General features: G+C 37.3%; 1 protein-coding gene across 6 annotated transcripts in view; it reads left to right on the top strand.

Annotated features, from left to right (window-relative positions):
• sugct (succinyl-CoA:glutarate-CoA transferase) overlaps positions 1-27,221 on the top strand; it is a 92,064-nt gene that overhangs the window by 13,532 nt on the left and 51,311 nt on the right. For 5 of the 6 annotated variants that reach the window (XR_008905429.1, XM_056737796.1, XM_056737795.1 and 2 more), the window contains 7 exons: positions 3,480-3,571; positions 4,492-4,635; positions 11,522-11,617; positions 14,469-14,564; positions 25,442-25,513; positions 25,679-25,776; positions 27,094-27,196. Coding sequence is in view for 5 of the 6 variants with exons in the window: in XM_056737796.1 (XP_056593774.1) it covers positions 3,480-3,571; positions 4,492-4,635; positions 11,522-11,617; positions 14,469-14,564; positions 25,442-25,513; positions 25,679-25,776; positions 27,094-27,196 (701 nt within the window). In the remaining variant the exon portion in view is untranslated. The remainder of the gene's footprint in view (positions 1-3,479; positions 3,572-4,491; positions 4,636-11,521; positions 11,618-14,468; positions 14,565-25,441; positions 25,514-25,678; positions 25,777-27,093; positions 27,197-27,221) is intronic. The other variant, XM_056737794.1, reaches the window with a different exon arrangement.

Genomic DNA, 27,221 nt, shown 5'->3' with positions numbered 1-27,221 from the left:
ATTGTGCTGTCAAAGTTGAAAAAGCACTTTTTAATACTTTTTATTGGTTAGATATTTGCAAAACCCAGTGACAAACATAAAGAGTGACTAATGATTTCAGAACGACAGCAGCAATGTATTGTTTATTTAATATTACAACTTTTGAAATATGAAGGTTTATAAAAGATGCAGCGTTACTAAATGTCCCCACTGATACCAATAGCTGATTATTCAGAGCGATGTCTGCCGATACCGATTCTGAAGATTAAATGTATATTTCTTAACTTTCTGAATGTTATTAACCCATATAATGACTTTTAATACTGAACATCAAACTGGTGATGTTTCTTAACTTTTTCTATGTGCAGCGATCAAATTCATTGCATTTTCCTGTCATCTTTCGATTCACAGGAAATATCGGCCCTGATCATCGGCTGTATTACATTACCGTGCTAAAGCCAATAAAATAGCTTTTATCGACTGACCGATTATTAGCCGGTGTATTGGTGCATCTCTTATATTTATTAATTTATTAATAGTTATTAATATGTGCTAATATTAACCCTCTCCCCTTCTGCCCCAAATTAAAAATTTGAATTACCACGTACAATAAATACAAATCAGCACATATAAGGTTAAGAAGATATTGTTTGAAGGTTAACCACCTGATCTAGCTGTTATAATTTGTTTATAAAGAAACAAAGATATCCTTTTTCAGTACCTTGCTTGTGTAAAGTGCATAGTTAATATTCTTGCACTAATTTGATCAAAGTTGAAAATGTTGTGTCACGTTGTAAATGTTGGAGTCTGAGCTGGTGGTCTTCTGTGTCTCTCCTGTTGCATGCGGGCCTTTAACTCTCAGTCTAAAGAAAATATCATTCCCAGTCTCCCGCACCAACACATGAACTGTGATTAATTGAAAAGCACAATCAAGACTAAGAAAACGATTAATTTGTTCCTGGTTTGCCTGTCACACGCCGTTGTCGTTCTTCAGTCTTGTCTAATTGATTTGCAATGGGCCTTGCAGTGGCATGCCGTCAGTTGATTTACTGACATCCTCTGGTTTATTGCTTCAGTCCTGATGGGGGCACGACTGTGATCCAGTAGCAATTTGGGAGTCACCCATTTTTTATTTTGGCTGAAATTAGTCAGGAAGCAGTACTGCCTAAACTTTACATTGTGATTGCTTGTGATCCCCACGGAGGGATAAAGCCATGACTTGGCAGCCTGAATACGTCTTTGATACGAGACGTAATTGGCGTTTTGCTCCAATTGAGATGAATCAAACATTGACATCAGTGTTGTGAGGAAACTCATGTGCAGATCATGAGATTTGCCGTGAAAGCAGCAACGATGACTTAAATTTGGCTTGGGTTGTCATTTTTTAAATGTGAAAGGTTGTTCAAGTTTTCTCTTATTCCTCGAGGGGTGAAGTATTAAGTGTGCTTGTAATATGCTTGATAATTGTAATTCGGAGACGTCTGGGTTTTTGGATGACCCGATAGAATGCTTTGATTGGATGTCTGGTACACACTGTGCTTGAGTCTCTTATCGGTCTAGCTCATCTATAACGCTTGTTTAGTTAGTGGATTGTGTCTTTTGGCTACTTTTGGTTTAAACCAGGTCACCTCTGTATTTACCAACAATTCCACCACTTAAGCAAAACCAGTCGTTTCTTTGAAACGTAATGTATGAGAGAGTATATATAATTATAAACGATATGGTAAACACATTGCTTTGATCCATCATGCAGCAACGTCAAAATTAACGTAATACAAGAAGCCCCACATTTACATGCATCATTTGTAACGATTGTTTTGATTTTCACACTGTATTTATCAAGAGTACATCTCGTCTCTTATGGTCCATGCAGAAACGGAATGGATGTTTTCGGGCGATACACACACTGTCTTGTCGAGGTAACGTACAATAAGGAATAAGAACGTAGGATAAGGTTAGTACACAGACGCTTGAGGTCTCTGTGACGCTCCCTGCTCCACAGAAGCGACAGAGCGGCCTTTTTCGTTTGTATTATTGGGGTTTAATTTCTTTACAGCGAATTAAGTGGCGTCTGAGAACGCAAGTTATTTTCAGCATGTGTCCTTCATTAGATGGGTCCCCCACACCCAAATGTGCTGAGGTTTGGCATTGCCTTTCACACTGTGTCTCAGAGTTGGCAGGGGAGAAGCTGGGTTACGTTTGATAAGCGGATTCAGGATTGTTCAGTCGTATTCTTACATTTGACTAAAACCGGTGATGTGTGATATGCTATGACACATTTTGAAGATTGATAGCTAGCGTATAGGATTACTCTTAAGTAGTAGCTAAAGAAGATCTTGTTGCTTATACTTAAAGGTCCAGTGTGTCATTTTTGGAGGATCTATTGACGAAATGCAATACATAATTATATGTTCAGAGGTGTATTAAGACCTTACATAAGGAAGCATTATGTTTTTATTACCTTAGAACGAGCTATTTCTATCTACATACACAGCGGGTCCCCTTGCATGGAGTTCACCATGTTGTTTCTATAGTAGCCCTAAACGGACAAACTGCTCCATAGAGCGCGTTTTGTAAATATGTTACCTCCTTCAGCAAAGTAGCGAAAATGTGATGACATCTTTGTCCTGTGAGAGCCACCGTAATGCTTCGAAAGAGAGCGGGTGGAGTGGGCCGTTGGTTACAGTTCACAACCTCACCACTAGATGCCGCTTAATTTCATACACCGGGCCTTTAATTTGTACCACACCGTTTGTTCAAAGGACCAACTTCCTGCTGTAAAAAAAACATTGAAGAGACTGTGTCTTTGAGTCACAACAATGTCTTTGAGAAAATGGGCTAGCAGCCACTTATTACACCCTAGAAACTGTATAGGAGTGCACTAAAAACTTCTCAGAAGACCTCAGCATAGAATAAAACATCTGTAGCAAGATCAAAAATGCCCACCTGCCACTCAAACTTTTTTCAATATTTTCAAATGTTTATTAAATATGGACATGTTAAACAGGTGTGTAAAATCACAGCACAAAGTTATAATACTCAGGTCAGGGATTTGTCAATGCAGTGATACTGCTTTGTAAGTTATTACACATACTCTGGCTAGAAGATTTCTATTTTCTTACTAGGGCATGACAGATTTTCCTTAAGCCACTGTAATCACTGCCAGGCGAATAAACACAGCCATAGATGTTTACCTCCAAAGAGTCTGAGTCTTAGAGCTCCAGTGGACTTCTTAGAACCAAATTAATCTGACTGCTACGATGATAATAAAAATGCAATCGGATCTTTGCCCACCCTCGCACTTGACGTCTGTTCTCAGCTGTAGGGATTTCTCAGAACGGCAGACGGGTCCAACTCAGCCCATATCGGCCACACAGAAGTATGCTGGAGATTTTAGGGCCGGCATGATCGGATTTCGCAATACTGCGAGCTGTAGGCACTTTTCTGTGTGATAATCCTACCCACTGATAATCAATAACAATGTGTGTTCATTTGTGTAGGATATGGACAGACGGGCCCCGAGTCGCACAAGCCTGGCTATGACTCCATTGCGTCTGCAGTGTCGGGTATGATGCATATTACCGGTCCGGAGGTGAGGCCAATGATCCGATGGGTTTAAGGGTCAAGTGGGTCATTTTTGCACCGCTAGCATCAACAAATTTTCCAGAACAAATGAATGGTTTTAAATATATTTGTCCAGACAAATGCTGACTACAAACTGATAGTTTGAGGGTGCATAAGGACACCAGAGCGATGCTGGCCTTACAGGCATAAACAAATAGTGTAAAAAAATAAACAGATTTTGCACACGGCTGATGAAAAATAATCATCACACGGATGGATATCGTTATTCTGTCCTAGATTGTTTTTGATATGATAATGGGGAAATCAAATTGGTCGTGGTAATATTATTATGATATTATTATTTATAAAATAAACGCCTCGTATTTTTGACTAGCAATAGGAAGCAGCCAATTGTATTTATAGTTGTAACGTGAACAAATTTTAAATGGTAAAATGGAGAAATTTAAATTGTATATGATTCTTTCTTCTGTGCAACACAAAAGAAGATATTTTAAGAAATGTCTCGGTAGTTTTGTGTTCATACAATGGTAGTCAATGGGGTTCAATGTTGTTTGGTTACCAAAATTCTTGAAAATGTCTTCTTTTGTGTTGTGTTTAAGAAAGAAAGTCATACAGGTTTAAAATGACATGATTTAGTGGGTGAACTATCCCTTTTATAAATCGTAAGAATCTTTTTACATGTTCCACGCCAACGTTTCTCCGTCTATAAGAAATACATTGAGACTGGAAAGAAACCTGCACTTTTCAAAAATGTAAAAAGGCAGGACGGTTCAGGAAATTAGCCTACAAATAGCTTACATGTAATTGTCTCTGTATATGAAGGTGATATTAAATATTTTAACAACCAAAAAATGTCACACCTTACCTCTAACATTACATTATATTTAAAATGTTTCATCTCGTCTTAACAACTGTTTCTGTTTTAAGGATGGAGACCCGGTCAGGCCAGGTTTGGCTATGACTGATCTGGCCACTGGTTTGTACACTCATGGAGCCGTCATGGCTGCTTTGCTCCAGAGACAGAGAACAGGACGAGGACTTCACATTGACTGCAATCTGCTGTCATCACAGGTAAGAAATTATTAATGTAAATAAAAGTTGATTTCATTAGCACACAATTAAATGGTCAGAGATGATTCTATTTAGTTGTATACTTCATTTATTTGTTGTCAATTTAATCAATTTATTTAGTGAGACAGGAGACAGTCAATGCTAGTATAATACGCAATCCTAATATATTAACTGTTCCAGGTCCAAAATCCTTTCATCCCTTATAGTATAATAAAATAATTTAAACTCCAAACCCGTATATTTCAAGTTCACTTATATATTTAATTGTTGGGTATCTGTGTAGTAAGTTGGGTAATCTGTTGGTTAGTCTTCTAACTAATGAAGGGAATTCAAGAGCTCCTTCAGGCAGGCTGTAGAGAGTCAAACATGAGCTGGCTGTTTATCAGAAATCACAATCCTTGTAATAATTATTATGATAATTGAGTGACATTCATGAGTGTTGCTGAATTGCTGATACATTAAGCCAATTCACTTTCTGGCTGTGAAGCTGACATTTGACGTATCTTATTCTTAATTCGGTCAGAAGGACGAAATCTTTAGCTTTAGAAGTCTACCTCGTTCACATTCGAAGTCATTTGTTTTCATTGTCTCTCGTCCAATAGATGAACATTTTAAATTAAACCAGACTGCTCTTGTTTTGTTTCTTTGGCTTGAAAGAATGGCGTCCCTGGAAGCAAGTTTAATCTGAACCATTCGCTACTCAGGAGAAAACATGAACGTTTTACTTTACAGTTTAATCTGTCCAGAACAATATAAGCCGAACATTGGGGCTACTAGACTTCAGCATGCATTGACAGCAGGATTGTTTTGTCTTTTTCTGAATGCTTTTTTATCTCAAGATTTTTGTGTATGTGATTGAGTTTTTAAATTATCTTTAAACTCAAGTTCAGGTAAAGTTTCTACTTCAATTGATGGCTGAAGGGTTATAAAAGTCATCCAGAAGTCACAAATCTGACTAGTGATAAACTAAAAAGTGACTTTGTTCTTGTCACAATGGTAGGAACACGAGTAATGGGCCAGACTAAAGACTAATGCTAATTCGTGTGTTTTATGTGTATTGTGCGTAGCAGTAGGCTATCCCGCGTGCCACTCTGTACTTCCTGAGCAAATTACAATTTTGAGACAGTTTAATAGCAGTCCTCGCATGAGAAACTGGTAACCCATATACAAATGTCCCTCTGTGATGTCATAATGAATAATATGCGCTTGGCATTTCCTTTGTCTATGCTTTTCGACTAAGCAACTTCAAAAAAAAAATCACGTTGTTAAACTGCAAGCCGCCCGCTCTGCCCGGGGAAAAAACATCAATATCGCCTGTCTGCTCACAATCGCGTGACAAACGTCAACATCCGTTTGGCACCACATGCGGGTGGTTGAGATTTCAAAAGCGTGACATCGTGACACTAAATGAGGTGTGAAAAGTTTGCATGTTGCTAAGCGTGTGCGGCTGTCCGCTGACACATTGAGATACATCACTGTGCACTACCGCCATTAATAAATTATGAATGTTTTATAATCAGTACCTCATGTTTTTAATGCAAGCTAAAAGACAGGGAATGAGATTTAAAGCATTTATCTTCATTTGCTTTTGTTGTTGTCTGCAAGGTCCAGTGTATAATTTTTTGAAGGATCTATTGACAGAAATGCAATAAAAATAAACATTATAATGTCTTTAGAGGTGTATAAAGAGCTTACATGATGAAGCATTATGTTTTTATTACCTTAGAATGAGCTATTTCTATCTACATACACGCGGGTCCCACTGTATGGAATTCACCATGTTGTTTCTACAGTAGCCCTAAACGGACATTTCGTAAATACGTTATCTCCTTCGGCAAAGCGAAAACGCGACGACATCTTAGTTCTGTGTCCGCCTCCGTAGTGCTTCTAAAGGGAGGGGTGAGCTGTAGGTTATGATTCACAACCTTGCCACTTCATGCCACTATATTTCATAAACTGGACCTTTAAGATGTTTTTTATACATTTCGCTTCACTGAAGTCCTAATAAATATCAGCACACAGCACAAAATAACAATTTTTATGTTGTGCAGAATGAGTAAGGCATCTCGAAAGCTCTTGTTGTATTGCTTTGGAACAGAGTAAGCAGGGAAATCTCATAATAAAGATTGTTAAGGGTTATTGAAACAGAAATGAATTCTAAATCCACTGTTTATTTCTACTGAATCACATCCAGGTTTGAAGCACAACATAATTTGACATTTGAAACGGTTGACTCACTAAGAAAGGATTGAGTACCATTTTGCTTTTCTGCTGTTTAGAAATGACAGGTTTTAGTCAAATACATGAAAAATCTGAGATGGATTCTTTATGAATCATTTGGGATTGACATGCTGTTTTGGTATTGCCTATACTATATCTGATATAGTACAACTTTGGCCAAAAGAAGATATTTTAGAAGGCAACCTCAAATTTCGGACTATATGGGAACTGCTCGTGCCTGCCTACGAAGACAGATTTCAGTTTTGGAAGAGGGCCTTGGACTCTATGTAAACTTTGCAATATGAATAGAGGTTTTGTGTCATTTCTCTGTCTAAATTCAAGCATCTGAGTTAAATCTGTTGTCCTTCCTCAGGTTGAAGACAAGCTACATTATAACTCGGTCATGCACTTAAGATTTTTATACAGATAATTTGAAAGATCCGAAAAGCTCTTATTTCTGACACCACAAAACCCTTCTGCAAACCATACAAGTCGGATCGTTCATCCCCTGAATGGTACCAGCTCGAAAAAAGGATGTGGTTTACAGAGACGTTTTCAATAATGCGTTTGTTTAGGATTGTCTGTTGTGGTTCAAATTCATTCCGCAAATGTTTTTTTTCGGTCTCCTCATACGTTTTGAATTGCATCTCATGTCACAAGACTAGAATCGCTTGCTGTTGTGGATCAGATCAGACGGGCTTCTAGGAATACAGCGGATGTTTATGCTTTATCTGTGGGCTGAAGAGATGACGGGTCACGGTTGGTGCGGTAGACCCCAAGCTGGCAGAGATAAGTGGGTTCCCTTTTGCTGGCCACCCCTCCTTCAAGCAAACATTCTTTACTGATTGTCTTGTGGTAGTAGTAGTCTAACCCTTCAGCAAATTTATAGGCACTAGGCAATAGCAAAACCATAGAGGGCATGCGATAACTTCTCAATCCAGATGCAAGCACGGATAGTTACGGGGGATTCTGGGTGTCCTTGGAAAACCTTAAAGGAATAGATCACATCAAAAAATCGTCCTTGGTTCTGTTCACCTTAAAATAAAAGTTCTTTCATCATTTACTCACCCTCATGTCATTTAAACCTGTATGGCTGTCTTTCTTCCTCAGAACACAAAAGAAGATATTTTGAAGAATGTTTATAACCAAACAACATTGACCCCCATTGAATTCCAGTAGACCAAACCACATTTCTCAAAATATCTTCTTTTCTGTTCCATGGAAGAAAAGTCAAATAAAGATTTTGACTAACCTTTAATAAATTAAGATTTTTTTGTGAACTACAATGATGAAGAATGCCATCAGTTCTTGTTGCAGGTCACAAATCTGAATGCACGGTTTAAGACAGTGTTTCGCAACCGTGGGTAAGCGGACCCCTAGTGGTCCGTGGCGTAATTGCAGGGGGTCCGTAGAAACTTAGAGTTATTATCTTGCATTCAGAGTTTGAAATTAACACACACCAGACGCAGATTCAAATCAACCGAGTCGGCTATTGCAGTCAAATTAAATGTCAAATATACTAGTTACTTGTGTTCATAAATTGTTCATTCACTTTGCAGTTCATGTGTGTTATTTGGGGGGCATTAACATCTAATAGTCATGGGAGGATGCAGGATGCGCCGCTTTCTCACCAGTTCCCGTCGCTCAAGCTCATGAGTCATATATGAAGACGAGTGAGAGCCTCGGTTCCAGAAACGCGGTCGGTATGAAATGTGTGCTTCATCTGCGTTCGCAGCGTTTTTCTTGTGCATCCAGTGTCCAAAGCACAAAAACCAACGATCAAGTGAAATTTTTACTCATAGGAATAAACAGCCAACACCGCAACAGCCAAGCGACCTTCCCAAATGAAAGTTTGGGATACACATACTGTGAGAGCTGGAGTCAGAAAGCAGAGTAGGCAATGGACAGACCGCCCACTATATATGATAAATATTCCCATGAGTTATTACAGAAAAGATTTACTAAAGTATTAATTGTTCTTGTCCACACCACTTTTCAAAACAAAGTTACACCAATGAAGGAATGCGTCAGGTCAGGTGCACGTCAGGGCAGGTTGAGTAACTAACAGGTCTTGCCCATCAGAGTTCAAAGTCCACTCCTGATAGAAGTTTATTACGTAAAATTGTTATATTATCGAAAAATGAATAGCCTCTATATCACGTTGGTAATTTTGTTATTGTTCGCTTGTTTTTAATCATTTTCTATAATTATTAAACATTATATATGGTTACTTATAACAGTAACTGATCAGTAGTGGTTGGTGTAAGTCCTTGTTGACAGATTAATGCTAAAAGAATATCCTGCAGTAAAGTGTGTTTATACTGTCGGAGATACTAAAATAGAATGAATTGGCAGCGTAATTGTGATTATTGTGTAATTGTTAAGCAACTGAAAACTTTAAAATATTCACATGTATTGAAGTTAGGCTAATACATATTGACTTAACCAAAATTTAGATTTTCATAATTTAGTGAAAATATGTTGATGTGCTGGGGAAAGAAATGGGATGGTTGAGAACCACTAGTTTAAGAAATATTAAGTAAACAATTTTATAGAAATAACGGCTTCATAAATTTCAATTTAATTGTTACGCAAAGCTGTATGGATTTGTAATTTGAACTGAACTGGGTTATTATTTGGATTCTTATAGAGCACATTGTAAAATGAACAGCTGTTTGTAGATAAAGCAATGCAAAATGTTTTGCAATGCAGCAATAAAAACAGGGATTTAAAAACTCTATTAACAATAAATTTCACGTGAAGAGAACATCTTTTATGGGAAAATGTTGTTTCTGTTGTTAAATGACAATCTTTTTGTCATGAATCAAGAATAAAAAGAGCAATAGACCACATCAATGACTGGTAAAGCAACCAATCACGTTTCGTCTTGTACCGCGTCATGTTTAGAGACGTGGAAATTCCTGCAGTAACAGACTGGTGTACATTCAGGAATGTGTCAAAAGATAACGGCAACAAAATGATCATAAGTTTATGCCGTGAACCTACCATACTTTTAAGAATTAAGCGTTTAGTCGATTGTGATGAAATCCTATAACAACCGTTGTAAACACGACACGTTCTTCTTGTATCAGACAGCTTTGTGATGTTGGAAATTCAACCAATCAGATGACGACTTCAAACATGCTGAAGTGTTTCTAGAAAAGTGTGCCTTATGTATCAGACGTTTAGTCAACGGGCCATTGGTGTGACGTGTGAGGCTAGTAGTACTCTAACTATTGACAGTTTTGCTGGATACGGCTTTGGTTTTTGTTCTGAGTGAAACAGCTTGAAATGTTTAACATGTTCCTCAGATGCTGTGCCAAGAGCAAGTCCTGAGCTCAGGAGAGAAGACTGAGATGCTTTGTGTTCCTTTAATTCATGCTATCGTGTTTTAATTGGGAAATATGTTGCTGGCAAAACATATGCGGAACAGATTTGAGAAAATGTGATATTCAGTGACGATTTGGCTTTGACGTGTAAACATTTAGCATGTGTTTTGTTAAATAAGAAAAATAATTGCACACAAGGTGCTATGAGGGCAACAAGATGCAACTGTTAGCACATCTTTAAACGGCCAGGTTACCCAAAAATAAAAATTCTGTCATCATTTAGTTGTTCCAAATCTCATCTGTATAATTTCCCTTAGTTCCGATGAAAGCAGAAAGATATTTGGAAGAATGCTTGTAACAAAACAGTTCTTGGCCGCCTTTGACAACCATAGTTGAAAAATGACAATGGTAGTCAAAAGTGCCCCAGAACTGTTTGCTTTCCTAAATTCTTTACAAAAATATATTCTTTTGTGTTCATCAGAACATAGAAATTTATAAAGTGATTTTTCCTACTACGTGAGTCAATGGTGGCCAAGAACTGTTTGGTTACAAGCATTCTCCCAAATATCTTTCTTTGTGTTTATCAGAACAATGAAATGTATACAAATTCGGAACAACTGGGGGTGAATAAATGAAGACTTTCATTTTGATGAACTTAATAAAAACTACAAATAAAATCTGACAATAACAGCATCAAGAAGCTTCTTGCTGTTTGAAGGCCAATAATGCTTGAATAGGGCACGTCATCCTTCGGATGTTTATTAGTGATGTACGAGTCCAGTTTAAGACTTCACTGGTTTAGAGTCTGGCCTAGAAACAGCACTCTGGTGCACGCTCACTTGTTTCTCATACTATTAAATCATCACCACATGCTTTGATCTAACTAAAAACTTCAACTCCCTCAGCATTCTCTGGTGCTTTGAGTTCTACGGTGTACGTCACAAAATATTGTCTCAGCTGCTTTACTTCTGATCTGATGTCACCTGGGCATCGTAAAATTATAGCTAAACCTTTTTCTATTTTGACACTTTTCTTTATTTTATTGTTTGAAGCTGGTTATGAATCTGAAAGGTTATGTGTTTTTTATTTACTTTTTACACGTTGTGGCCAATCTTCTTGTTGGTTATTTTTCCAGAATAACAAACAGTGCCAGGCAGTGGGGGGGTATGTTTTACGACAGGGCCACATGAACTGCTGTGTCAGCAGCGTAAGAGTTCACTTCACTCGCAAAACAGCAGGGCGTAATGAGCTTACTGACAGATCTTACAATATAAAACATTATTTTCTTTTTCCCCACCTCTCCTGTCTCATTTTCTCTCTTTTTATCTGATCTGCAGGTTGCTTGTCTCACTCACATTGCTGCTAACTACCTAAATGCTGGTAAAGAGGCCAGACGATGGGGAACCGCACATGAGAGCATTGTGCCTTACCAGGTATTTTGACCTAAAATGTCTCATCGTTTACAATATTTTAAGATTAAGTTAATGAATATTTTTATAATAAACATTTATCAATTCTTTCAAGCCACATTCTTTAAACCCCTCAGTCTGGTGTGAGTTAGTGAATTAGTGTGCATGTGTTTTTTTAATTGATCAAACTAATTGTTTTCCCACAAATGCTGATTAAATATCCCAGAAGTCCCACAGAAATTTCATTGAAAGTCTCAAGATACAGTACACTGATACCTCAGACTTGATATGCGGTGCTTTTAATAATTTATTACACTTATGGATTTCCCATTGTGGACGGATAGATTAGACATCTATCTTATCCAGGTCTTCACGCTTTATAGCACTTAAAGTATTCACATTAAATGATGTTGTGTATTTATGGGTGTGTGTAGAAATGGAATAAATAGACCGTGACAGAAAATATTAAGCCAAGTCCATCAGAGTAAAAGATGATCATTATTCGTACCTTGGCTGCTGCCTAAGATAATAGTTTCCAAATATTTCCCTTCATACCAAATCATTTTCTCTTTATACTATTTAAATAATAAAGTCACAAATAAAATTGGGTTTCACAAAGACATTGTTCTCTGTTATTTAAAAAAAGCATTGACGCATGTGGCAGATGCTTTTATCCAAACGACTAACATTGTAAGTCATGTCTAGAAAGTCAAAACTTTTGCGATGTTAATGCGATTTCTCTACAAGTTAAGCTACAGGAACACCACAAAAAACAAAAAACAACAAAGTACAAGTACCAAGTATCAGTAATTTAAGCCACACCTTTTGTTTTATTGGAGGAATGTAAAGAAAATTACATATTTTTTTATTTAATCATCATTTCTAGATGTATTGTGGTCATTCCAGTCCAGTGTCTGTTGAATTTCAACAAAATCAAACCTCAGGAAAGGCAAAGTCATCCAGGTGCAATTTGAAAGACATGACACACGAAAACTTTTATTAAAATCCAGGTTATTACACTTTTCCTAAATACACGTACAAACATTACTATTGTATTACTGCTTAAAAGTGGATATGAACTTTTTTGTGGTATTTGAGATCCGAAAACATAAAGAGCGTCTTTTCTGTTATTTTGACCTGTTTCTCAATAAATGCAAATAAAAATATCAGATCCGAAATGTATAATACAATGCAATGTCAGTCGCTTTGGATAAAATGTATAAATGCATAAATGTAAATAGAATGACTTCACAGAATGAAACAAAAAGGATAATTGTTCCTAAACACATACTTATAAATAGTAAATTCAGAAAAACAGATTTTTTTTACGTAAGTGTGAATAAATATAGCCCTATTTTCTTTCGAAAAAATGAAATTGAACCTGGAAATCTTGTCTAATGTGGTTTTCCCTGCATGGGAGCGATAAAAAAAGTCAGAAGTGACATGCTGGAACATCTCAATTGGTGGAACATGTCACAATGAACTCCTGATATTTAAGACCGATGACAGTCTTTTGTTGTCGTTCCCAACATTTATTTCACCTTTTACGAGTTACGGCCTTTAAGTAGCTAAACCTCCCGTCTCCAGGCCACCCCACACCCATCTGAAATTCATATGACTTCATAAAACACAAACAGTGTGAAACAGGAGGACCGAAGACAGCTTCTGCATTAGTTTGCAGCTCTGGCCAGCAGATGTGCACAGTATGACGTACAATGTCCTCCTTTTGATTTTTTTCTCACTTTTATTGGCGTGGGGCAACCTGAACGGTGTAGTGGTGTAGTTTCGTCCACAGCGGGACACTGAGAACATTAGCTTTTCTTAAAATGTCCTGAAGGCAGTGGAGGCTAGCCACATGGCCTACTGGTCATTAAAGCAACGTACGATCTCTGACTGACACTTTACAGGTCGGCAGTTTGCCTCAATGTTTTGCCAGGCGATGGCTGATTTCTAAAAAACGTCAGAGTCAAATCGGGGAGGTCGGATACACCTCACTGCACTCGGATCTGTCTCGAGTTTTAGTTGAAGAATGTTTGGGGGAGTTGGTGAAGGTGTGTGGTGAACTGCAAGATTTAGGGTGAAAATGGTCTATCTTGTTTTAATTACCTGGTCGTTTTCGAAGGAACTCCTAATCGCTCCCATGTTTGCTGAATATTTGGCCTGTTGGTTGCTCGCAGAACAATAAAGCTGTTAACGTTGTGTAACATGGCCTGTGCACGTTTACAAGTGGAGACGGATTTAGTTTGCTGGGAGAATGTCAGCAAATGACCGAGCTGGTGTGACAGTAATAAATACAACATAAATAACATGTTGTCTGCTTGACTTTTAGATTTTATGAAAGAAATGTGAGTGCTGCTTCCATGTGCAAAACTCATTTCCGTGATGTTGTGGAAGGTTACTATGGTAATCTAATTGGCTTTTGGGAAGTTGCTATGGAGTGATATGGCCAAAATCTTATTCTACTGTTCAAAAGTTTTGAAACACTTATATATTTGTTCACTTTACCACATTTGTTTGCTATAGGAATTATGTTTGGACTGATTTCTTCCAAAAAATCCAAAGTATGATATATTTCATCTTCAATATATAATATAGGTAAAATGTTAGTTTTCTATTGAAAGAAATTATTATCTTGACACAGTTATATTCTTGTATTGTTTCACAAAGTAAATTTTTTAGATCTTTTAAAACCCTGTGGTGATTTTTTTTTTTATCTTGATTGTCTCTGGTATTTTTAATATGCTTTAAGTAAAACAAAACTCATTATTTTAAACCATTGCATTTATTTCCTCCAGTTAAAAAAAACAGTTTGAAACTGCCACTGTTTATGACATCATAACCCTGCAACAATCACGTTAACAGATTTCATCCATAGATATTTAAGGATGGCATATCGAAGGTCCGAGCTCGTGCTGTTGAATGGAGGCGGGGACTAATTTGCATATTCACGATTCTGCATATACTAAACGAAGTAAGCATGAAGAAATTATACCTGCGATACATATTTACATATACGATTTTAAAGATGAGTTTTAAGGGATATAATTATTAAATGCAATGGGTAATTTGAACCATTGTACTTTTTTTATTCTTTATCATCATTCAGATGAATGTCACAAGTCAGCCTTTTTTTACTTTTCCCAACAGGCCACCTGAGTAATCATTTGGAGAGAGCTGAAGTACCAAAGTTTTATGCTTGTGTTCGGATTTATTTATTTAAATCTCTCTAATATATATATAAGCCATAGTGACGCATGACCGACTTGCCGTTTTCCTAACAGATCTGAGCTTTTTGTGGCATCTGTTTCATTCAGGATATTGAGTTTTGCCCCAAAAAACCTGGTACCTCAGTGTCTAGGCTAAATGCCAAATCTCATTAGTACCTCAAGAGCCCTATCAGGCACAAAATGTTTATTATTAAGTGCAGATTTGTTTCTGTCCACGCTCATCTGGTGGCATAAGTCCACGCTGACCCGCTGGTCTCTTTACCTAACTTGACTCATCAACTCACCGCGAGGTTAAGTGCAAGTATGTTGAGGTCAAAACAAGTCCCATCTGGAGATACCATGAAGTTAATGAATCAAGTCACCGGGTTCAAATCTCCTAATGTGAACTCTTATTTCAGAGATGCCGATCCAAAGCAAAGAGTTAGTGGATTAGGGTAATGTTAATGAACTTTTTATGGTTTTATTTTGTTTTAAATGATAAGTGATCTGACTGTTACGATCTGAGGAACAGGAAATGGGAGTTGTGAGCATTTAATGGTCACAAGCCAAGCAGAAAAAATCACGATCAACGAGTGGTAAACAGATAACATTTGTGCCTGTTTTATAGAAAAACGAACATTTGATTCAAGTATCTGCAATGGTCTCTTTAATATGGCTTTTACCTTTGTTGGTTTCAGTGACCGCTATCGGTTACCTGGACCTCATTATTTCCAGTAAAAAAGCTCCTTAAGCTAGAAAGTGTTTGACACAGCACATAATTCCAAAAAGCGGCTCCTGGCGACATGTTGGCGCTAAACGTACCAGACGCTGGTATGCCATCCGCCACCAAATACTACAAGAAGAAGATTCCGATTGAAATGATACATTATGGCTAATATGAATAAAAATGACGTTCAGTTTTGTGAAAATATCAAATGATTTGCTTAACAAAACGTCAAGATGTCGCCAGGAGCCGTTTTTTTGGAATTATGTGCTTTAGGAACTCTTATACAGGTGGACCCCATAGACTCCCATTATATGAAGTAGAGAGGGCTGAGGATTAACCAAACAATCTTCTTTTTGGTTCTACACAAGAAAAATTGTACATCTCGGATCGCCTGAGGGTGAGTAAATGAACAGCAAATTGGAGTTTTTGGCTGAACTATTCCTTTTACACTCCAAATTAAATGGTGTTTAATGGTGTTAAAACAACCAAAAACAGACAAAAAAATTCTCATTAATTCTATGATACTTAGATGAGCATGAACACGTATTAATACATCCAGTTTAAATATAGATAGCATAGCATACATTCATGTACCCAACACAGCATACATAACAACAATAGCATAGAAGCACAAACATGAATAGCTATACAGTATATATATATATATATATATATATATATATATATATATATATATATATATAGGATTTCAACACATACAATGAAAGAGCAAGAAAAGCTACGTTAGGCTTGAGTTGCAAGGTTTCTCTGAATATCTGTGCTTTTATAGCCGGCTAACAAGAACTCTGTAAACTTTCTGTCTGTATAAAAAGGTGTTTTATTGTGTATGAACTGATTTTGAGGAGTGCGCACTTAGAATTACTTGCGAGAGCACATCTGTAGACAGCGTCACACAGGATTACCTGGAGTATCTTTGACCATAGATTAAAGTGAAAAAAATTCTTCTGACTGACCTCATTTTTCAGGCCAATATTCCTTTAACCGACATGACAAGACCAATAGCATTTAAAGGGGAGATGTTTAAACCGCTTTAATATTGCCAGTTTGCGTATTTTAAAAGAAATGTTTTATGTATAAAACATATTTGACAAATAATCAACCATATACATAACTTGTTAGTGCATGTTTTTATTTATCCAATCAATCAATCAATCAACCAACCAAACAGTTTTCTGAAACTCTTAATTAACAGAAAAAAAAGAGAAAAGTCCTTGTGCAAAATTCTTGTGCAAAAGTCTTTAGAGTGCATATTATATTACAGTGTATAGATAGAGATGGCGGGGATTTTACCTTACCAGTTTGAGCCCGAGTCTGACGGAGAAACATCCGAAGATGAAAGAAGATAATAGATTGAACACTTTGTAACGAGCAAGGTGGGCGGGACGAGAGCCGCAAGGGAACGACAGCTTTGCATTGCACCATGCGTTGCATCTCTCATGGAGGAGATCGGGAGAGTTCGCAGAGTTCATAGCTAGATAAACAAACTAATACTCAAGAAATTACAGTACATGTTACCGTTAGCTTTATATGCATTAGCAAAACACAGACAAAAGGTACACAAATTTTTCTTGAAGTTAAGACAAAAATGAATATTCCCTCTTACAGGTTGTGATTCGATGGAGCTAACAGGTCAAAATAAAGTAGGTATCGTTTCCCACAGAAGTTCTTCCTTTGGTAATTTAAATATGACAGACTTAGTTTCACAACGTGGAACACAGGTTCTAAACATTAACACACGCATCACAAACGAGCGACGGTGTTTGGCGGAGGAGAGTGAAGTTTTCGCGGCATTCCCAGCAAAACGCAGGCGGGGACTGTTTCTAGTGACGTAGATACGCGGCAGTTAGAGACTCGGACTAGTTCGACTAGTGATTCAGAGTCAACTCCCTTTTTAACAAGCCAATAACTTTATTATTCATAAAAACTTGGCATACTGCTTACTTTCAAACTCCGCAACATAACAGACTGAATGAAATGTAATTTTCATGATCTAATGCTACTTACGCTTTGAGACTGGGTGTTTTTTATGCAAACGACTAAACTCGTGCACGCTCATTTAGAGTACTCCAAATTCACTAACTTTAGGAGGAGGTTAAGAACACATTCATGAGCCTGCACGCACATGTTGTGAAATAGGCGGAACGTTTTCGTGAGATGTTCAAATGTGCGTGTAAATAAGATAAATCTACGCAATTATTAGTGAATGAGACCCAATGCCTTTTCCAAGAATAAGCAAAGTTTGGATGGAGATGGATTTCATTTGTGTGCTCTCCCAGATCACTCATAGCAATATGACCACAGCACAAGCTCAGTTCAAATAAAAGACATATGACCATTTGACCTCTAGTGGTCACCAAACTGCCAAACAAAGCAGAGAGCAGAATATTGCAAAGTGCACGGATTCATCCGCACAGAGCAGTAGTGCCAAAGCACAACCCATGTAAAGAAACTGACATTTTATGTTTCAAAGTGAGATGGTGACAAAGAGGCCAAAGCTAAGGACTGCTGCCTTATATTATCTGATTTGAATGATTGCTCTAAAATTATTCAAATATGTTTGTTTGCTTTTTAAATGATTAAATCACTGAATACTAAAAGAAATAACTCTAGGGAACAATCTTTTAATTATTTGTTAAGTTTGTTATTAATTTAAATAGTTCAATACTGTCATCATTAGTACAACGTAGGGTTAACTTTTCCCTTACACCCGAAACCCTATATATAATACTAATGATATATAGTATTAATATTACGCACCCTGCACTGTTAAATGTTGATCATAAATGATTTCTGAAATTGTGCAGCTTATGAAGGGCAGGTGTGATGCAGATTTACACCTTATGGACAGAAATGGGTAATTATGTCCAGAGATGAGCAGTACATTGAAGGGGAACACATGCCATGGGAAATGTGGGCGTTTCCCCTTCAAATTACAAAAAAAGATCCTAGTAAGGAAAAAAGTAATTCAAACAACATCTTAACCCTTAAAAGAGCTCTTAGGTCCAAAATTTAGGAGTAGCGAGGACGACTTTCAAGAGACTTGAGAGTTTCTTTAGCAGCAGAGAAATGTCAGAATTCTTTTGCAATGCATGACAATTTCCATATTACTTTTAAGGTTTTAAAGATTTTTATTGTTTTATGTGTGTTCAACCTTATCTTGGTTTTGGTTTTCTTGAATAGCTGCTTTGATGCAATGCAAATTGTAAAATTGCTTTAAAATAAAATTACATTGAATTGAATGACAGTGAGTTAATAAGACACAACACATACGATCGTGCAGGGTTCATGTTTGTGACGGATCCTATTAGAGACACGCTAACATCTCCAAGAAATGACAAAGCGCCAGAATTAGAAAAAATCCCTACATTAACATATTCAGCAACTGGAGAAATGCAGCTATGCAGCAGAGTTGATTTGGTTCGGTCACAACCTTCGATTGTGATCACACACACACTTACAGCACTTACAGAAACTTATTGTGTCACTGTTCATTTTCTATCAAATACGTTGACATTAACAGCATGGAAAAAATATATAAATTATATATATTAATTGCTCTGTAATAACAGCTCGTAACCTTGGTAGGATATTTGATGCTAATCTGACACCAAATCGGCCACCACCTCAGAAATATTAGTAGGATTAAGACTTTCTTCTCTGCGCTGGATGCTAAAAGGCTTATCCACATATTTAACACCTCAAGAATTGACTATTGCAATTACCTTTACCCTGGTTTACCGGAAAAATCTATTAAACGGTCTCAGCACGTTCAAAACTCAGCAGCACAGGTCTTAATTTATACAGCTTCTTGTCAGCACATCCGGGGTGTCCTATGTAACTTGCCTGGCTTCCTGTTCGATCTCTCATTGAGTTTAAAACTTTGGTTTTATCTTATAAAGCAATCCATGGATTGGCTACTATAGTTATGTATCTGATTTAGTTAACCCTTACGTGCCTCCTCATTACATATTTAATGTATTTAATTATGTATTGCATTGTTGTAGCGCTTTGAGCGTGAGACAGGCGCATTATAGATAAAATGTATTGTTATTATATATATATACTGTATAGTGCGTGCATGTTTGTGTATGTATGTGTGTGTGTGTGTGTGTGCGCTTGAGAACCGTAAACAGGAAAACATATATGTGCAATTTCACACTAATGACCCTACACTTAAAAGCACTCTTTTTTACTTCTTGGCCTACCAACCAATCACAGTCTTTAAAAGACTGTGTCATACATAGCATGGTGTCAGCCCCGCCTATTCACTGAGATAGGTGTTTGTCTTTCCTTGCTCAGAGTTGCTCTCAGATTGGTCCTGAATCAATTTTTAGCTAAGACTCCTATGTAGAAGTTTTTAAGCTAAATTAAGAGCTTTCTCAGAGGATTCTTAGAAGCTTTAAGAATACAGGCCCAGAGGTTCAGAGACACCCACTGACTTAAGCCACAATAGCATAATGGTGGTGAGCTTGGCATGGACAAAGAGAAAAACCTTATCCAGCACATACTTTATATAGATGTGCTACATGTTTCCTCTCTGCACCCAGGTCTTGGATAAAAAGCAAGCAGTGGTTTGAGTTATAGAACTGATGGGTTATTGTGTTTTGTACATATAGTCTTTGTCGACAGAATAGAGAGACCTCATGCTGTTTAACCATTTGGTTCACTGGGGGAAAGGGTAAATTCAGGCTTATGGGAACCTCTAACTGAGGTGTCATGATGGCCTCAAAGAGAGTTCATAAGTTTCTAGAACTTTCAATGACTCTCACAAGGGACTTTTGGATTGTTGGTAGAACAGAAAAATGAGACAAAAGTTTTATTGCTTTTGCCTTTGTTTTGCTCACTATTGAAACAAATTGGTGTTTTGACTTGAGTCTGTATATCTAGCCATGGCCTACAGCAACCATCCACAACACACTGACAAGACCATATCAACACAATAAAAACAGAGCAACACCTCAATCCTGGAATACAATACACAAATTTATTAAATTGACCAAATTTGGACATACAGTACAGAGCTGTTTTTATTCAGTTTAATATTTTTTTTTTCTAGTTGGCAAGTGAAAGTCACAATATTTTTGTGGGGTTTTTTTTCAATATGAAGTATTTAGATTTATTTGGGTAAGATACCAGAGGGTTAAACGCAGCTCTTGGGTGGCTTGACGCGGTGTCATGTGTTCTAAAATTAACTGATAATATCAAATATGTTTTAATATACTCTGACTAGAGGAATCGTAGTCTGATGGTAAAAAGTCGGTGCCGATCAAACTCGATTTTCTGTGAAATCTGACCGCCCAAAAGACTTTATGAAGCAGTTATTTACTCATCCAACTCCAATTTGGGGTGAAAATCTAAGCAAAAGTGGTGTAGTGTATACTTTTAAAAATATAGGTTCTTCGTGATGCCATAGAATAAATGTTTTTGTTTCAAATTGTTCCATAAGGAACCTTTTACATCTGATGAACAGTTCTTTTACACAAAATGTTCTTTGTGGCAAGAAATGATTCTTCAGATCATAAAAAGAGATAAAAAAGAGGTGGATAAAAAAGAACCTTTGACTTAATGGCTCTTAACGAAACCAAAAATCCATCTTTTATGGCATCGCTGTGAAGAACCCTTTAAGCACCTTTAAGAGTGTATTTCAGTCTTTAGCAACCAACAACACCATGAAGTGATTGGAGAGGTTTGCACAGAGAAGCACCTTTCTTTTTTTGTAAATGAAATTGTCAGCAATTTTTGTAGTGGATGTGCAATATAATTTTTTTAAAGGTAACATATGCCTTAATTTGACTTTAATACAAAGTCATTGTCAGAAAGTGGTATAGTCTAAAGCAATTTTGCATTTTGTGAAGGTGATTGTGTTGTCCTTAGTTGCTCGTGGGGAGTCGTCATAGAAATGTGTGCCATTTCCTCACTGTTGAAAAACACATCAGATATTGATTCAATGGACACTATCAGTCAGCCACAGTGGGGCTGTGTTGCATTAGTCTAGCCGAAGGACTCTCTGCGGAAAGACGCTTGCCAGAAAACCCGCTCAAACACTGTTGTCTCATTCTTCTCTGCAACCAGACCAAACAAAGCTATCTGTACGGTCACATGTCCCGCTGTATGTCAAACCACTAAACATTTAACTCTTGATATTATAACCCAAACCACTAATCCAGCACCAAGCTTGATAAGTAGACTTAATGAAATATTTAATTTCGGTGAAATGTGACGCCTTTCCCTTATATCAGCATTTGTACTGCGGTAACTTGAATACCAGGAGTGAGAGACAGAACTGATCTTGTTGGAAATAAAGAAGAAGTTCACCTTCAAAATGAAAATTCTATCATCATTTACTCCCCCTTTCTTTAGTCCGCAGAACACAAAAGAAGATATTTTGAAGAATGATGTCAACAGCGTTCGGCGTCGTGTGAGGGTTATAAGATAAGCTGTAGCTACACGTACACTCTAATACATAAAGGTGCTTAAAAGGTTCTTCACAGGTATGCCAAAGAAGAGCCATTTTTGGGTCCAAAAAGAAACATTCAGTCAAAGGTTCTTTAAAGAACCATCTCTTTCTTACTTTTTTATAATCTGAAGAACCATTATTCGCCACAAAGAACCTTTTAAGAAACATTTGTTTATTTGTAAGGTTCTTTATGGAACAAAAAGTTATTCTATACGATCGAAGAACCTTTTGAAGCATCTTTTTTTAAGAGTTTAAGAGCGGGATTGTTTTACTAATATGAAATGAGAGTGTTCTTGAAAAACAGTCAGGAAAACCACATGGACATGGGGTGCAGCCAAAGCCTAAAACAATTACCGAGTTCAAGCACAACTTTAATAAAAGACACCCTTTCGCCTGTGCGATAAAAAAAACGCGTCTGTGTTTCATTGCAATCCTGGAAATGGTTTGTCTTCTTAAATTATTTATTTTCCTCCATGTTTATTTACTCAGAGGCAATAAATTCCCCAGGCAAGCCTCTCTTTGCTCGATGACAATTTGTTTCTGGATTGACAAACGGTTTGTTTCGGCTGCTTTATCTTATAATTCTGGCATTTGGTCTGCATGCAACACTTGGTTGGGGTGTCATGTCCAATCTTAGGTCATTTATATAATATAATACAATGAATAATGCAATGAATAAACCATAGAGAGCTTTGTCTTCTGTGAGAACTTTTTTCTTCAGGTCTTTGCCAGCACTTAATCAAAACTGAAAATGAATGTTGACTGATTTCAGATTCGGGCTTAATTAGGGTGTGCTAATTGATCTTTCTTTGTGAGAATCCCTTTTGGAACGCATGGGAGAAGTCGGACCAAACTTCAGACCAAGCAAATGTTTCTCCTACATGATTATGATAAAATCTTAATTGATTATTTACTTTGATACTGTACATGCAGGGGCGGATTTGGACTAAAACGTGGCCCTGGACTTCTTCACGAGGAGCAGCCCAAAACACCAGGCTTTCAACTTTCTAAGGACCTTTTTAAGACACAATTCAAAGCCAATAAAACAAGAAACATTAAACAGTAAAGGCCAGTGCAGTCTAAGCAACAAACAGACATCAGATTTACACAAATGCCTGTCTTAACATGTCAGTGTAATCTAGTGTTATGTAATGTTTGGAAATGATACTTTCCATGACATGTAACACACCCGAGTCAAAGATTCAAGTTTTGCCCTGTTTTAAGTCTAAGGGTGATGACTTCCTTATGAATAATATCCTAGAAAAAAGAATTTACTTTTAGTTTTTAAATGTATATAATTAGTTGGAGTTTAATAGGCTGTTCATTGTTTTCCAGGGCTGTATATCCAGACAGGTTTATACTCTTATATTATTCTGTACTATATATTTATTTTCTCTCTCTCTCTCTCTCTATCTCTCCCTCTCTCTCTCTCTCTCTCTCTCTCTCTCACACTCACACACAAATACTCCCACATATATTTTGAGGTCCCACAGGTTAAATTTAAGTTAAATTTTATATACGGCAATTTCTAGCCCATCATGCCAATTGCGTAAGGTAAATTTGTTCTAGCGGGAACAGTCATATCTCATGAGACGCATTTGTGCTTGCGAGTTCTCGTGACACAAGATCTCATCACGCCCCTAATATATATATATATATATATATATATATATATATAAATTATATTTAATAGTAAGGTGAAGGTCATGCAATCATGTAGTTTAAGCCATGTTTTATGTATCAGTTCCTAATAAAGTCATTGGTCGACTGGCAATGTTTGTTCGCTCGCCAAAGGCAAATTTTACCCACAATAGCCGCTTGGTGAGTGTCGGTATTGGACCTTGTGTGAAACTGGCATATTAGTTCATTCGGCAGGGCCAAATCGCAATTGCCGTTTGACAAGTGTTAATTTTGATCCCTGCGTGCATCCATGCACAACACGAAATGACGTCGACATTAAGATCTTTGTAAACACAAGTGCCGTCGAGCGATCGAGCCCCAGGGTGCTTCTCACAAGCTTGGAAACAACTTGGTGGCGGGACAATGTGTGTTGCTGTACGAGCCGGACCCACACTAAGATAAAGCTGGAGTCTGTGTGTGTGTGTGTGTGTGTGTTATGTGTCTGCTCTGTGTATGTTTGCTCTTCGGCTGTTTCCTGGACTCTGTCTGCAGGCATGTGACCTCTTGGCCCACGCTTGATTTATTCATTTCAAATCATTTAATCTGATGGGCTACATTTTGTCAAAACACTGTCTCATTAACTGTGGTCTGTTCACTTTGTTTCTCGTTGTACTGCCAGGGGGGCACCAAAATAAACACACAGACCGAAGAGCTTGTGCTAAGAGAGACTATAGAAATGAATGGACACTTTGTTCTGAGGTGTGCTGTTGGCCAAAAGACGATTAGCGATGTCTTGATTTACTCATGCAGATGGTCCGTTGGAAGCTGATGGATTGCATCTGAGATTGTCACGTTAGGTGAACTTTGGGCCTGTCTGCTTGTTCTTGTTGAGATTTTTTCTTCGTTCACAACATGCTCACAATAGAAAAGTAAATGATCTGTGGGAGGAACCATTTTGCTTAACATAAACACTTCGATTCCCTTTGAATGTGGCTTTACTGGCATTGGAAGATCGTCCCAGAGGTGCCACTCGGTTTTGCTGTATTGTGTGCGTTTCTTTGTGGGTTATTGTTTTGTTCTACCTCTGTGACTAACAAAGAACGGATCTGCTTTGAGAAGTTGTGTGACACTGGGAGCCTTTCGCTGGCCATATTTCATGTGAATGCAGGACTTTTACCAGCAGGCATTCCGCCTTTAGTGAGATTCAGTGGGAATAGATGTTTAAGCCTTATATTTTGCCAGTTTCGCTCGAGGCAGAGATCCACAAAGTTGAAGGATTGAAAAAATTGTTTGTCAGGCTTATTATGGGCCTCGATTTTTTTTGGTTGAAAGATTTCCGTCAGATAGAAAAAATCTCTTTTCTACTCTTTCAAAAAAATGAAGACTAATTCCTGTATACTGTGGTTGGCTATATGAGAGCAGTTTTTTTATTGCACTTATGCTTTTTGTTGTCCTTATGTTGTTACAATAGCTTCCCTCGTCTGTAAGTCACTTTGAAAAAAAGCGTCTACTAAATGACTAAATGTAAAATGTTGGAAACCAAACAACATTTTCATTTACTTCCATTGAATGGACACAAAAGCAGAGAGACATTTCTCATAATATCTTCTTTTGTGTTCCACTGAAGAAAGTCATACAGGTTTTATATGACATGATAAATGATGAGTGTTTGGATGAACTATCCCTTTCAATTTAAAAACCATTGAATAGTCATTCTGTTTAGAACAGTTGGTATATTATGTTTTCTTTATTACTTACACAATTTACCTTGAGTGTGTTCATTACATTTATTACATTTTTAATTACTGTGTTTGCAGGGTTTCAAGACCAAAGATGGATTTATGATCGTGGCAGCTGGAAATAACCAACAATTCATGAAAGTGTGCAAAGTAAGCCGGGACCTTTAATTGCAGACACACAATAACGCATCATAATAAATCTAGCCCAGCTTTATTTGTACATTTCAGAAATAGCCATACTTTACATTTGTTTTGACAGATGGAACGTTCACATTTACTAACAGTTATGTCATGTAACGTGTCTGTTTTGCCAAGGTTTTGAGTTTGAACGACCTTGCAGACAGCCCGAAATACAAAAGCAACACATTAAGAGTTGAGCATCGCAAAGAGCTGCTACAGATTCTCTCTGAGAGGTTAGTCAACATCTCTATAGATGTCCGTGCTCCTGTTGTACAAGGTTTTTCAGTTTTGTTAATCACATTATCAGGTTGTTTTTCAGCAGATCTTTACAATCCACTGTTAACTCTTATTCAGGTCTGGGTTCATTTTGATATCACACGCCCACTTTTCAAGGTCCAGTTGGTTTCAATTGGTGACCAGTGTTTTGTTTGTTGTCTCAGAAATATGTAAAGTTATGATTTGAGTTGAGATCTTTGGAATCCCTTTCTGATTAATGACTGTAGACATGTCCAAGAACTGACAGTTCATCCTCCCAAATTTTCTGTACAAAATATTAAATAGTACATTCTGACCGAACTATCGAGCATCTGAAGGTCAAAACATGGCACGTGAGGCACACAAAATAAGAAACCTTATGTGTTTACTAAGGATGTACCGGTTGACCGACCATAAATCGGAACCGGCCAGGTTTTTTTTACGCCCAAATTTTTCCCGGAAGTGTAAGCACGGCCGCATACACACAGATCACATTAGAATCAATCGCGAACATGTCATTTATTTGGAAGTATTTCAAAATCAGTCAGCAGTATTCAGGACACGGGCAGCCCTACAGCACTGGAAATCCAAAACTATCTATCTGAGGCACAGCTACCAAGAAGCGAACAGCCGTTGTATAAACCAAATTTAAAATGCAAAAACTGAGTGCTGATAAGTAAACATCTTTTTCAGGTTGTTGATATTGTGTTGATTAAGTTGTTTAAATTGCTGAACTATGCAGTTGTTGCTTTTAATTTCACATGAATACAGTTGATGTATTCATTTTTAAGGCCAGTTTTATGTCGTTTAACTTTAAACCCAGTTGAAAAATAGCTTAATGCTAAATATCGGTATCATCTTTGTATTGAATGTGTTTATTGTGCAGTATTGGCTTTAAGTTAAGATGGTTACAGTTATTGTTTTCAATAGCCAAAGCCAATTTGGCCTGTGAAAAAAAACAAATAAACATGTTGTTTATACAAAATAAATCTTTTGTTTGCTTAAAGGGGAAAAATCGGTATGGGAATCGGCCAGTTTGGTTGTAAAAAATCGGTTTCAGAATCGGCCATGGAAAATCATAATCGGTGCATCCCTAGTGTTTACAATTTTACAAACATACAGTGGCCATATTAAATCAAATGCTTCAAAATGTTTTTTTGGTTTTTGGGAATGTGTGAATGTCAATAGGGCCACATGACTTCTATTTTTGCCTATTTTGTTCATTTTATCATGTCTATGCGCCACTGTCTTCTGTCCTCCTCTAAACCTTCATTCAATCTTCTGTCCTCTCGCAGGTTCATGGAGGAGACGACGAGGGAGTGGCTGAGGCGCTTCGAAGGGACAGGAGTCCCCTGTGGGTCTATCAATAACATTCAGCAGGTGTTCAGTAGCTCTCAGGTTAGTGTGAGGTCACGACAGGTTG

Source organism: Triplophysa dalaica, chromosome 23 (assembly GCF_015846415.1).
Source record: "Triplophysa dalaica isolate WHDGS20190420 chromosome 23, ASM1584641v1, whole genome shotgun sequence".
Taxonomy (NCBI): domain Eukaryota; kingdom Metazoa; phylum Chordata; class Actinopteri; order Cypriniformes; family Nemacheilidae; genus Triplophysa; species Triplophysa dalaica.
The sequence above is the reverse complement of the archived record's forward strand: the minus strand, read 5'-3'. Positions and strand labels throughout refer to the sequence as shown.